The sequence below is a fragment of the Microcebus murinus genome, chromosome 6 (genome assembly GCF_040939455.1).
Source record: "Microcebus murinus isolate Inina chromosome 6, M.murinus_Inina_mat1.0, whole genome shotgun sequence".
In the NCBI taxonomy this organism is placed as follows: Eukaryota; Metazoa; Chordata; class Mammalia; order Primates; family Cheirogaleidae; genus Microcebus; species Microcebus murinus.
Window position 1 is genome coordinate 99,992,301 of NC_134109.1, and position 13,742 is coordinate 100,006,042.

A 13,742-nucleotide genomic window follows, 5' to 3' on the forward strand; every position below is an offset into this window, starting at 1 on the left:
CTTTATACAGCAAGAGAATTGTTTGGTTTCGGACAGATGTGTGTAACCAGCCCAAATATTGGCATGGTAACAACTGCTGGATTGTCAGTACCCAGTGCTGCTTTGTGGAGAGTATAAATGGAGCCTGGCTTTGGAACAGGGAGCTGACTCTCTTATCTAACTCAAACTGGGGCCCAGCCAGCATCCATGGGGGCATGATATGTGCCACAGAGGCCCTGAGGCAAAATAGGAACTGGGTTCTGGGATTGCATATAAAGTTTGGAGATGAAACAAGTATCCCTTCTCACACAGGGCTCCCATGGCTTATGGTTCCTGGTTAAATGTTAGCTTGATAAGCACTGCTTTGGTTTATAAGATAACCTCTCCTGCTCTCGTGTTCTTCCACAGGGGATGGTATGAATGCATATGTGGCCTACAAAGTTACAACACAGGTGAGTCAAGGTGACGCTGCTGATGACCACCTTTATAGACTAGGGTACTCATAACAAGAAGGTCATCGTTCAGATTGTTTCTGGGTATCTCTTTAGTTTCTTTGCCAATATCATTCTTCACATTTACTAGAGATGGAGCAAGCTTGCATCCCCTTGGTAGTTTCATCTGAGTACTCCAGACTGAGTCTTTCCAGTATTCTTCCAGAGAGTTAACGCTTCAGCGTGAAACTTTGCAAGTTGTATTAAGACATGTGTATCTGGTACAGCCCCCTCCCTCTTAGGAACTATGTGGCTTGGAGGTAGTTTGGTGGATTGCTCCAAACTAAGAGTAATTACCTCTTTAAAACTCCTCAGTTCTTCAGAGGTTTCACAGAGCTTTTTAATACTTTCCTTAACCTTTTGCCCTTCAGATCTAGTCTTCCTTTTTTACATAATATTAATGCATATAAAACTTACACAATGTTGTATGCAAGTTATGAAGCATAATAAGCCCTGAACCTACTACCAGTTTTAGGATGAGTATCATTGAATCCATCTGTATTTCTCCCTGTCATATTCCCTGCCTCATACTTTAGATGCAACTGTTCTCTTGAGTTGTCTCTCATTTCCTTTATAAAAAATATTTATGTAGATATCTCTAAATAATGCACTGTTTTGCTTTATTTTTGAGTTTCATAAAAATAGTATCATGATAGCCGGGCATGGTGGCTCACACCTTTAATCCTAGCACTCTGGGAGGCTGAGGCGGGCAGATTGCTCGAGGTCAGGAATTCGAAACCAGCCTGAGCAAGAGTGAGACCCCTGTCTCTACTATAAATAGAAAGATATTAATTGGCCAACTAATATATAGAGAAAAAATTAGCCAGGCATGGTGGCACATGCCTATAGTCCCAGCTACTTGGGAGGCTGAGGCAGTAGGATCACTTGAGCCCAGGACATTGAGGTTGCTGTGAGCTAGGCTGATGCTACGGCACTCACTCTAGCCTAGGGAACAAAGTGAGACTCTGTCTCAAAAAAAATTAAAAAAAAATAGTATCATGATAAAAATAGTGCTTTCTTTACTTAGCATTGTTTCTCAGACCTATCCTTGCTGGGCATAGCTGTAGTTAGTCCATATATTTATCCATTTTCCTAATGTGAACATTTTCTGTTGTGAACATGTTTCCAATTTTTCTAACTGTGAACTATGAACTTTGTTGCACATCTCTAGTGCACACATGGAAGAGTTTCTCTAGAGTATGTAACCAGGAGTAGTTCCCCTGGGTCATAGCTACTGCACATGTTGAATACAAGGAATACAAACTGTTTTTAAAGTGTTTGTGCCAATTTATGCTCCCTTTGGCAGTGTGTAAAAGTTCCCATTGATTTGTTTCCTTGCTAGCAATTGGCGAGGCCAGCCTCCTTAAATTTTGCCTATTTAGTAAGTATAAAGAGATCTCTTATTATAATGTAGGCTGCCCTTTTATTTACTAGAAGTCTCCTTTGTGTTGCCTCCGTACTACTTGTTGGCCTGTCTTCTGTGAGTTCTAGATCCTGTGATGGTTTAGAGGTTAGTGTCTCAAGCTTAGTACATTTCAGCTGATCCACCCCACCTCCCCTCTTAGAAGCACTCTTTAGTCTGTCTTGTCTTTAGTTTGGCTGCTTTAATTCTGGCAGCTGACACCATACCCTTAAAAAACTCAGTGAAGGATAAATGGGTTACAGGTGATCATAGAATTCTAGTTTTAAACTAGAATTCAGCATTTGTTTCTTTAGAATAAGTGTTCTTAACCTGGGAATGAAATTCTATTTGAATTTAATTTATTTTTATAATTCTATATATTTTATTTCATACATTTAAAATTCTGAGAAGGGCTCCTTAGCTCCTAAACTACCAAAGTTGGGGAGTATAGCTCAAAAAAGTTTAAGGATCTCTGCCTTGGATAAAGTTATTTGCTATGTAGCTAAAGGGTGGGGATCTGGGAAGTGGATTTTTTTGATATCAGTTGGATGGCTTTCAAGATACTCATTCATCCCCTATTTGGAACGAAATTGCCTGTGTTTCTTTTCTGTCCCCAAGACGAGCTTACCAATGTTCAGAAGTAAACAGTTTGCAGTGAAAAGAAGATTCAGTGACTTTCTGGGTCTTTATGAGAAGCTTTCAGAGAAACACTCTCAGAATGGTTTCATTGTCCCTCCTCCACCTGAGAAGAGCCTAATAGGTAAGCCTGTGGTCTTTAATTCCACTCTTTTCACTTTTCTCTTTGCATTCGTTCTGAATATACTTACTGCCTAGTATATGAGACTACTTCTATCAACACTGTAGAATCTTGTGGTAAGAAAAGAGACATTTACAGCATTTTCCTACCCTTGAAGTCTAGAGAAATAGCATATTTTGACTTGTTCTCTTTCCTTGAGGTCAGTAAGGTGCTTTGGTTTTAGCCTCCAGTGTTTGTTTGTTTGTTTGTTTTATATTGGTAACCAGGAGTCTTAAATGATTGCTTTTCCCTCCAGATTGAAATACACTAAATTTGATTGGGGGGTCTGGGAAGGAATCTTCCCATTACCGTCAATTGATGTTTATACCCAGAGTCTTGTGGCCCCCTTCTTTAGAAAATGTATACTCTGCAAGTCCCAGAGTTTAGAACCTTCAGCACTTGGAGACTAGTTAAAAAATGACTCTCATGTAAAGAACCTTTGGTATATGCCTGCTCTTGACATAGAAGTGGCCTTAGATTGTGTTTTGTAGTGTTATCCTGATTGCCTTTCCCCCTGCTGACTTTTTTTTAAAACAGGTTTATCCTTCATGATGATTTATGGTTATTTGGCTTTTTAAATTCCATTCTAGGAATGACAAAAGTGAAAGTTGGGAAGGAAGATTCTTCTTCTGCAGAATTTCTTGAAAAACGGAGGGCTGCTTTAGAAAGGTGAGAAGCTGAAACTGAAAATTATGAGACAACTGAGATAGAAATGAAACTTGAGTGAATTAAAGTTTCATGCCTCCATATTATCTCTAACCTTTCTTAAGTCTGTTGTTCTTTCCTCATCCTGAGTGAGCAGATAATCATATTCTTCTTATATAATCAAATATGGGTGGCTCTGAGATCTCTCTGACTGGTTCTTTTTCTGTCCCTTTTTAGAAATGTATAGAATGTGAACTTGAATGTGCTTACAAGCAGAGTCCTACCTTAGTGCTTTATCTGAGGACATATTAAGTAATGAAAGTCATGGTGCTGTTACCAGCATGGTAAGATGCCTGATCTGAGGTCAGATCAACTAACTAGATAACTACTTACCTTTCAGGTACCTTCAGAGGATCGTGAATCATCCCACCATGTTACAGGACCCTGATGTCAGAGAGTTCTTGGAAAAAGAAGAGGTTAGTATTGTACAAACTGAATTTCATAATTTATATCTGCCCCTAGTGAAGTGAAACTAGTTCACTTAGCAGATATTTGAACACTTAACATGCCTACTACCAGAGTATATCTTAGTTTTACATGAGTTCCTAAAAATGACAAGTATTTTTCGGCCTTTGAAATAAAAGAAGCCCTGCCTATAGTCAAAAGCAACTGGTTGGCCGGGCATGGTGGCTCACACCTGTAATCCTAGCACTCTGGGAGTCCAAGACAAGAGGATCGCTCAAGGTCAGGAGTTTGAAACCAGCCTGAGCAAGAGCAAGACCCCCATCTCTACTAAAAATAGAAAGAAATTAATTGGCCAACTAAAAATATATAGAAAAAAAAAGTATCCAGACATGGTGGTGCATGCCTATAGTCCTAGCTACTCAGGAGGCTGAGACAGGATTGCTTGAGCCCAGGAGTTTGAGGTAGCTGTGAGCGAGGCTGATGCCACGGCACTCTAGCCTGGGCAACAGAGTGAGACTCTGTCTCAAAAAAAAAAGCAACTGGTTGTAGAAGTCAAATGGTAACCTACTGTTGTCTTACTGGATCAGCACAGTGATCTATTTGGCAAGTCCTTGGCGTGTCTTTCATAGGTTACTACTTGCCTCAAATTGAATGCATATTTTGTGTTAGGAATGGCATAGGTTAAGAACTAGTTAACACAGACCACAAAACTGCCATGTAACCAATGTGTTGATTCTAGTGGACGGTCTTCTTTATAGGCTATGCACAGACTGTTCATGACAGTGAAAAACTAGAGACAGCCCAGTTGCCAACAACTGAAGAATTAAGTAAAGTATATCAATGCAACAAATACTTGGTTCTAATCATAAGCAGAAAGTATATATAAATGTTATTATATGGAAGCATTTATTGAAAGAAGTATAAAATGTGAAACATGAAACAGCATATAAATACAGCTATAGAAACATAAGTCATTAAGGATCAAAAGAAACTGGACTAAACAATGTTCTATCTCATAGGAAAGAAAACTAGAAGGAAGTAAATGACAGAGTAGTACTATCATTTTGTTTTTATTTTTACTAAATTTGTCTTTAATTTACATACAGCATGTGTTACTTTTTTTTTTTTTTTTTTTTTTGAGACAGAGTCTCACTTTCTTGCCCAGGCTAGAGTGAGTGCCGTGGCGTCAGCCTGGCTCACAGCAACCTCAATCTCCTGGGCTCAGCGATCCTACTGCCTCAGCCTCCCTAGTAGCTGGGACTACAGGCATGCGCCACCATGCCCGGCTAATTTTTTTTGTATATATATTTTTAGTTAGTCAATTAATTTCTTTCTATATTTTGGTAGAGACGGGGTCTTGCTCAGGCTGGTTTTGAACTCCTGACCTCGAGCAATCCGCCCGCCTCGGCCTCCCAGAGTGCTAGGATTACAGGCGTGAGCCACCGCGCCCGGCCCAGCATGTGTTACTTTAATGAAGAAAATGATGCTAAATATGTGGGGGTTTTCCTCTAAAATGAAATTTTTTAATTAAAAATTCTGTCAAATGCTTTAAATCATTTAATTCCTCCTCTGGGTATTCCTAAATCCATTCTTCCTTTTCACCCTCTCATCCTCACTTAATACCCCTAGAGCAGGGTTTGTCTACAGCAGCCCTGTGGACACTTGGGCCAGATAATTCTTGGTTGTGAGGGTTGTCTGTGCATTTTAGTGTGTTTTAGCAGCATCCCTGGCCTCTACCCGCTAGATGCCAGTAGTACCCTCTCCCCAGTGTAACAATCAAAATCATCTTCAGACATTGCCAGATGTCCCCTAGGGGGCAAAATGGCCCTAAGTTTAGAACTATTGCCATAGAGTCATAAGGATTAAAATCTAACTTCTGAGCATAGGATACTATGTATACTATAGATTCTTTGGCATCCTTTCCATGCCTTAGGAAGACTAAGGCTAAGTAAGACTAAACCAATCAAATTCTTTCTAAATATTTGGCATGCTTGGCTTAACTATTAATAGGTCATCCTTAAAAGTAGCCTCAATCTGAATAAATAATGCTCCTGTCCTTGGACATTTATTTGTTCACTGAAGAAAAACCAAATGGCATCACAACACAACTTCAGAGTCTCTTGAGACTTTAAGTCAAGTTGTGTGCAGAGTGTCCTAATCCAAAGGAACTTTTGACTTTTAATACAGGTATGCTTGGTATTTAAGCAGTTCTTGCCTGGGTGGGCAGACAATCTGAATTTGAGGTCAGTTGGCCATATAACACTCCCAGTCAATTTGTTTTCTGTGCACAATATCAAAAGCTAAAAATTTTCCTGTTCTTTTTTAAACATGCTTCTTCAGTTTTTCTTTCTGCACATGTTAGTTGTGGATTCACCTAACTGCCTTTGAAAACAATAACCTACAGTTCAAATAATTTGTGTGACAAGTTTTGGGCATACTATCTGATGGATACTAATTCATCTGAACCTAAAATAAGGGCAGCAGATAACTTGCCATCCTCACCTTCTTGGTCTTATAGCTGCCACGTGCTGTGAGCACCCAGACATTGAGTGGCGCTGGTCTCCTCAAGATGTTCAACAAAGCTACCGACGCAGTCAGCAAAATGACCATTAAGATGAATGAATCAGACATTGTGAGTAGCCCTGTGCCTCTCAGCTCCCCAACCCCTCAGGCTTATGGGTCAGAAGCCCTGAGGAGTCCTGGGCTTTCTGAGATCAGAGACATTTTTTTAAAAAAGAATTCAATTCCTTAAAAAAAAAAATACTAAGGAAAGACTGTGCTCTGTACCTATACAAGTAATTTCCATTAAAGCTCTGGGCTTGTGTGTTTCAGTGGTTTGAGGAGAAGCTCCAGGAGGTAGAGTGTGAGGAGCAGCGCTTACGGAAACTGCATGCTGTTGTAGAAACTCTAGTCAACCATAGGAAAGGTAATAACCTCTGCAATGGATTGGTGCTGGGGGAAATTGATGTTTCCAGTGAGCTAGAAATGGGAGGGCATGCTGTTCCAAACCTCTCAGCCATCCAAGTTGATATTTTCTGCCTACCTGGTCCTTGATGTTCTGATCAAAAAGATATGCCCTACATCTCCTGGCAGAAACATGACTCGGCCACTGTGGGCATTGTACTTTGTAGGTGGGAGGGGTGCAGGGAAGCTGCCCCAGATATAGCTTGACGTGGGATGTGGGTTTCTGTTTATATGATTTGAGTTAGTGGCTTACATCCAAAATGATGTCACACATGCCTTAACTACATGGTCAAACCAGCAATGTGTAAATGCAGGGAAACCAAATCTGTTTCCTAACCCTTCTTCACCTTTCTTTGGTGAGATTTGCTTAAGAGCTAGTGAAATTTTCCAAGTTTGAATGCTTTCCTTCTCTGCCTTAAATATGCTGATAAATAGAAATCTAAACAGACGGAAGACCCATATAACATTAGGTCAATGTGAGGGTTGGCAAACTGTGACCTCGCACATAAGCCAAATCTGGCCCTGGGGCCTATTGCCATGAGCTAACATTTAGGTTTTTACATTTTTAAAGGGATAAGTTGTGGGGGAACAAGAATCTGCAGCAGAGATGGTGTGTGGCCTGCAAAGCCTGAAAAATCTGCCATCTGGCTCTTTTACAGAGAGTTTGCCCTGCTCTAGAACATGTACGACTATGCAGTGTGTACATACATTCTCTCTTTCATGCAAAGACCTGCAGTTCATGAGCTTTAACATAAAAATAAGAATCATTCCTTTGGCCTGTTTGTATTAACTGGCACTTGGTTCTCCAGGAATATTGGAGCTTCTTCTTCCAGGTAGGCCTAACCTAGTGAAACACAAGAACAGCTGGTCCTTTCCCTCCTTCTATGACCGGGCCGCATACCCTTCACTTTCTGAATGCAGGTGACTGGGTTGTAGATTCCCTCAATTGTCAGATATGCAAGAGGCAGCAATGCTAAAACATGCCATGCAGTGCCAGCTGACTTGTCCCTTTTCCTTGTGAGATCAGAGGGCCCTCTGCTTCTTTTCCTCCTTCCAGAGCTAGCACTGAACACAGCCCAGTTTGCAAAGAGTCTAGCCATGCTTGGGAGCTCTGAGGACAACACGGCATTGTCACGGGCACTCTCCCAGCTGGCTGAGGTAGAAGAAAAAATTGAGCAGCTCCACCAGGAACAGGCCAACAATGACTTTTTCCTCCTTGCTGAGCTCCTGAGTGACTACATTCGCCTCCTGGCCATAGTTCGAGTAAGCTTCTATTTCCTTTCCTCTTTCTCCTTCCCTTGGTTTGATTTGTTTCCTTTGCTCTTCCCCTTCCCAAGAAAATTTCATCCCATATAGCTTATAAATAGGTGTTACTTTTCCTACTCTTAAGAGAGAAGGTATTAAACCAAACAATCCATTTGACTGTTAGCTGGTTATCACTGAGTCATTTTGAGGCCCCCAGCCAAGTTTCCTAGATGCATTTGGAGAAAAGACCACTCCTGTAGGATTTCCCTTATTGTTGAATCTGGACAGTGCTCGTTTCTTCAAGCAAGGCTTGAAGATCTGCTATATTGGCCCCCTGGAGCAGTGACTTCCTCAGTCCTTTGGTCTTTGCCTCCTTAACAGTAAGCAGCGGCTTTGCCCTGATAAGAGCTCTTGCTGGCTTCCACTTGTCTCTCCAGTGTGGGCAGTCAGGTAACTACGTGGAACTGGCTTGGCGTTGCATGGAGGAGTGTGGTCAGGGGGCTGAGACAGCTTGTCACTAGAGCCCTTCCCGTGCTGTGCCGACCACAGATAACAACACTGCAGCCTGCCCCTCAGGTCAAGCACCTCACTTTTTCTCCCAGTGATCAGGGCAGTATGGTTTCCCATGAGCTCTCAGAGCAGTTAAGGAAGCTTAACTGGGCAGTGGTATTAGCTATTAGCTCTAGAATGGCCTCCCCTAGACAGAGGAAAGAACCAAGAAGAAGCCTGGCACCTACCCTATAAGGGCCAAAATCTGCCCTGATGCTGCTCAGGATCAGGATGTGTGAGCCTCTGAGTTAGAACGGTGCCACCCTCCATTTCCCATCCCCAATATTTCTCCCACCAGAGAGCTTCCAGGGCAGTCACTTCCTCCATGATAGAGTTGCTTAACGTAGCCTGTGAGGTGGCTCGTTGTCCTCTTTGCTATTTGTTTTGCTGCTAACTCCAGAGTGATAAGAGGCTCGAAAAACTTGCTACGGAATTCTTAGAACTGGTCAGACTACTTAGACTGGAGGGTATCTCAGGGAAGAGCACTCTGTGGACAGTGCTTTCTGGGGGGAGCATTGTTTGGGGTCTCTGGAGAACACAGCTTTTGGCAGGGCGAACCTGTATGTATGGGGGTGAGGGAAGCCTTGCCTACAGCTCTGGGGGCTGAGGAAGCATGCCTTAGAGCGCAGAACTGCCAGTGGTCTATTTTCAGAGACCCTTTGTCTGCCTACCTCATGGTCATGAGCTGGTGGTGGGATAAGAGAGATAAACAGAGGTTTCTTTTCTGCTATTGCCTGAACCTGGAGCAGGACCACTGTTAGCCCACTGGATTAGGCTTGTGTCTTACTTGAATGTAAAGTCACCCATTATCTAACCCTTCAACATAGAGGTGCTAAGAAATTGCAGGGTTGCAGCAGTGACAGTGCTGGGGCAGGTGAATTTGGTGGCATTGCATTCCCTAAGGTTTAAGTTTTGGCAAAGGCCCGTGTTCAGGAGGCATAGAAAACATACAGGGAACTTTTGCAGGGAAGAGGGGGAGCAAATGGAACAGGGCTGGGAGGCTGGCCCTGGGCGTAGATCTTTGAGCCAGGCTGCTTTTTGAAGCCTACAAAGTGAATGGGAGGTGAGGAATGGTTTAGTCAGCCCAACAGCTGTCCTTCTTTGGAAATACTGATTGGGGTTAAGGGACTAGAAACAGGAAAAACCAAGAAGACTTTGGGGAGCTTCTTGGAGACCTTGATAGCCTAGAGCAGGTGAGTGTGTGGCTGGGATAAAAACAGTTTATCCCCATGGTGGTTTTAAAGATTTTGTTGGCCAGGCGCAGTGGCTAATGCCTGTAACCCCAGTGCTTTGGGAGGCCGAGGTGGGAGGATTACAAGAAGCCAGGAGTTCAACACCAGCCTGAGTAACATAGACTCAGTCTCTAAAAAAAACAAAACTGAATTAGCTAGGAGTGGTGGTGCATGCCTATAGTCCTAGCACTTGGAAGGCTGAGGCAAAAGGATCACTAGAGTACAGGAGTTTGGAGCTGCAGTGAGCTATGATCGTGCCACTGCACTCCAGGGTGAGTGACAGAGTGAGACCTTGTCTCTTTAAAAAAAAAAAATTGTTAAGCTATTCCCATATACTATTTGGGTCATATATTATTTGGGTATCTGTTTGTTTAAACGTTGCTTCCTTAGAGTGGACTTTCCTGACATATCTCCCAGGCTAAGCGAGGTCCCTAGCTTTATGTCATAGCACCCTGCTGCTTTTCTCAATACTCTGCATACTTGTAAGTATGTACTTATAATTGTTAATGTAATGTTGGCCTTTTCCATTAGATAAGTTCTATGAAAGTGGGACCCACCGGGACCGTGTGTTTCATTCCCCACTGTGTTAGTTCCTGGCATCTGGCAGGCACTCAGGGAAAGTATGTAGACTCAAGAACCAACAGGTCTGAGGGAGGTACTTTAGAAGCCATGGTACTGGGCACTGGCATCGGGCCACCTACTGTGCTCCCAGCTATCCAGCCCTGGGAGTAGCATGAAGCAGCATGGCACTGGCCTGTTGAAGCCTGGAGAGGAGTCTTACCCACGCTTGTGCTTCTAAACATTAAACTTCCCAGCTGGGCACTAACGTATGGCTGCAGAACCTGCCCTTGCTCAGTCCTTCCCTGGCACAGCTGTTGGGAGACCCTCCCCCTGAGGCAGAGCCAGCTGAGCTCTTAGAGAGCTGGTTGTGCTCCTCCCCAAACCCCTACCCCTACAGGCTGCCTTCGACCAGCGCATGAAGACATGGCAGCGCTGGCAGGATGCTCAAGCCATGCTGCAGAAGAAGCGGGAGGCCGAGGCTCGGCTGCTGTGGGCCAACAAGCCTGACAAGCTGCAGCAGGCCAAGGATGAGATTCTAGAGGTGAGTCGCCTGAGGCAGCCCAGCCAGGGGTGTTTTCCTGGCTGCTGAATGAGCCCTGCTCCCATCCCACCCAGCTACTTGGAATCCTACAGCAGGCTAGAGCTAAATTTAGATTGAGTCTAAAGGACTCTGGTTGCTTGATTGCAGGCCTGCCTTAAGGCCTGGTCCTCCTCCCCTCTCCCCACTCCACTCAGACTTGCCACATCAGAATCTCTGCAGGAGCCAGACGCTCCCAGCTACTCAGGAGGCTGGGGCAGGAGGATTACTTGACCCCAGGAGTTCTGGGCTGTACTGCACTATGCCTATAGGGTATCTGCACTAAGTTTGCATCAATATGGTGACCTCCTAGGAGCGGGGGACTAACACGTCACCTAAGGAGGGATGAACCCACCCAGGTTGGAAATGGAGCAAGTCAAAACTCCCATGCTGATCAATAGTGGGATTGTGCCTGTAAATAACCATTGCACTCCAGCCTGGGCAACACAGCAAGACCCTATCTCTAAATTTAAAAAATAAAATAAAAAAGAATCTCTGCAGGAGGTGTCCTGGCATGGGTCTTTGAAAAGCTACCTAGGTAATTCAGATATGCCTCATGAGAACTAAATTTTAAGTTCTTTGGGCCTTCTAGCCCTGCTGGTGAGTACCTAAACCAAAGGCTGCTGGCATACCAGAACTTTCTTGAAGACCAGGCTTGGCTTGGGGCACATGGCATCTCTTTTCCAGCTAGCCTGTATGGTCTTCTGCTCAACTCTGACTTGTACACTGAATCCCTTATGGTATCTGATCTTACCCAGAGAGACAGACAGACATAGTGGTCAACGAGGTCTCATATGTAGAATTGCTGTCCAAAAGTAAAGGCTTAATAATGTTAGCATAATATTAAGTGATCCTTTCTTTCTTCTTTCTTCCCAGTGGGAGTCTCGGGTAACTCAGTATGAAAGGGACTTTGAAAGGATTTCAACAGTGGTCCGAAAAGAAGTGATACGGTTTGAGGTGAGGTAGAAGGTCCTACTTGTCACTTAGTGTGCAGTGCCTGTTTTAGTAGTAGTGTCGGTTTCATGCAAGTCTATTGGTAGAGAGATAGATAAAGGTGCCAGTGACTTGGCAATTATTGTGAACAGGCGTGGCCTTCTCTGAAAATGTGTGTGCTTCTTCCTGAGGCACAATGGCTGTATTACACTTGTTGCTGGACCAGAGTAACTAGACACGAACAAAGCCTGCAGCTGCCATGTACCCTCTGGGCCCCCATCCATTCTCCTCCCCTCTCCGCCCCATCCCCACCCTCTGAGAGCCTTGCAAGGCCTTGGCAGAGGCTATTTGGTTGGAACTGTAGCTATTCCAGCTGCTGGCTCTACTTTCTGAGGCTTTGTTTGACCTTGGCCAGCAATAAATACCACCCTCCCATCAAAAGGGGAAGGAGCAACTGTCCGGATGGTCAGTATAGAATCCTGTCTCCTATAGAAAGAGAAATCCAAGGACTTCAAAAACCACGTGATCAAGTACCTTGAGACACTCCTATATTCACAGCAACAGGTATGTAAGTTATATGTGATCTTCGTCCTCTACTGCCTGCTCCAGAGGCCAGCTGCCTGCTTGGGGCTTTAGTAATAAGATGGGCAGGCACTGCTTCTGAGGGGCTGGGCCCTGCTGTAGTCCATATTGAAAATGGGCCCTGCTGCTCTAACATGGAGCATCCAGCAGGGTCTTCTGCTAAGCAGGACCCATCTCTGCTGCCTAAATTCTACGGTGAGTTAGTTTTTGAGAACAAACCCTCCTTATACATTGCATGGCCACCTGTGGTACCACCAGACCCTCTTGAGGCTCAGGCCCCGATCAGTATGTGGAACCAGTGGCCCCACCATGAAGAACTAACTGAGCTGGTCAAAGCCATGACCTTCACAGTGTGCTCCCTCTGGGTGGAAGCAAGACTGTCTTCAGAGACTACCCTTGCACTTGGGGCTCAAGAACTGCTGCTCGCCCTGAGTCTGGAGGGAGGCAAGGGCACTGTGGCTGGCTTCTGCATCTGCTCGGCACGCCTGCCTTTGGGTGGCTGAGGCGCTTGGGAGCACCCTGGCATTGTGCTTGCTCCCACGCTGGCTCAGACTCTACTGCTAGGCAGGGGCGCTTGTTTATTGTCCCCACTTCTTTCCAGCTGGCAAAGTACTGGGAAGCCTTCCTTCCTGAGGCAAAGGCCATCTCCTAATGGACCAAGGATACCAGAGCCCACCTGCGTGACGCTGCCTTTTTATACACTGCCCTCCTCCACCTTGATGGACCCAGTGATGCATCCTGCTAGGCTGGACTTAACCCCTTCCTCCCCACCCCACAACCAACTATCCCCAGTTATTCTAACCGTTACTTCATTTAGCTCCATATATATTTTCTTACCTAAGAGAATAGTTTCCTGCTTTAAGCAAAAGACCTACAATAGGTGGTGGAATTATGGGATAGGGGTGGAGTATTGATATAAATATATAAATACAAATGTATATTTTTCAGGATGTGGCGTAGGAACTGGGAATAACGTTTTCTGTTACTCCTGATGGTGCCATGAAAAGATTATGTAATAAAATATTTTAAAATCAGGTCACATGACTCAGAATGGTGGTGCTTTTTGCTTTAGGCAGGGGACAATTGGGAATCAGGCCTGGAAAACTAACCAAGGGGCTGCCCAGGTGTAACAAGTTTCTCTCTATAGGAGTTCACAAGTTTTTGCTGGTGCTTCCCTATGGAAATGGGGTTTGTTTTTCTCTACCTACCTCAGTTACCTAGTCTCTAAATTTGTTTAATTCTTATTCCCACTTCTTTAAGAAGGAGTTTTAAAGACATCTCTTATAATAAGAGGGGCAAGCCCTATTCTCTGCAAAGGAGG

The 13,742-nt window shown here is 44.2% G+C and overlaps 1 protein-coding gene across 7 annotated transcripts in view; it reads left to right on the forward strand.

Annotated features, from left to right (window-relative positions):
• SNX1 (sorting nexin 1) overlaps nt 1–13,455 on the forward strand; it is a 40,306-nt gene extending 26,851 nt beyond the window's left edge. For 3 of the 7 annotated variants that reach the window (XM_012758683.3, XM_020286029.2, XM_012758681.3), the window contains 11 exons: nt 388–431; nt 2,491–2,632; nt 3,259–3,337; nt 3,714–3,789; nt 6,297–6,410; nt 6,590–6,704; nt 7,800–8,005; nt 10,727–10,870; nt 11,783–11,863; nt 12,332–12,403; nt 13,023–13,455. In XM_012758683.3, coding sequence (XP_012614137.1) covers nt 388–431; nt 2,491–2,632; nt 3,259–3,337; nt 3,714–3,789; nt 6,297–6,410; nt 6,590–6,704; nt 7,800–8,005; nt 10,727–10,870; nt 11,783–11,863; nt 12,332–12,403; nt 13,023–13,073 — 1,124 coding nt within the window. In that variant the 3' untranslated portion in view covers nt 13,074–13,455. The remainder of the gene's footprint in view (nt 1–387; nt 432–2,490; nt 2,633–3,258; nt 3,338–3,713; nt 3,790–6,296; nt 6,411–6,589; nt 6,705–7,799; nt 8,006–10,726; nt 10,871–11,782; nt 11,864–12,331; nt 12,404–13,022) is intronic. The other 4 variants (XM_020286030.2, XM_012758682.3, XM_076004453.1 and 1 more) reach the window with 3 other exon arrangements.
• Nucleotides 13,456–13,742: the final 287 nt, after the last annotated feature.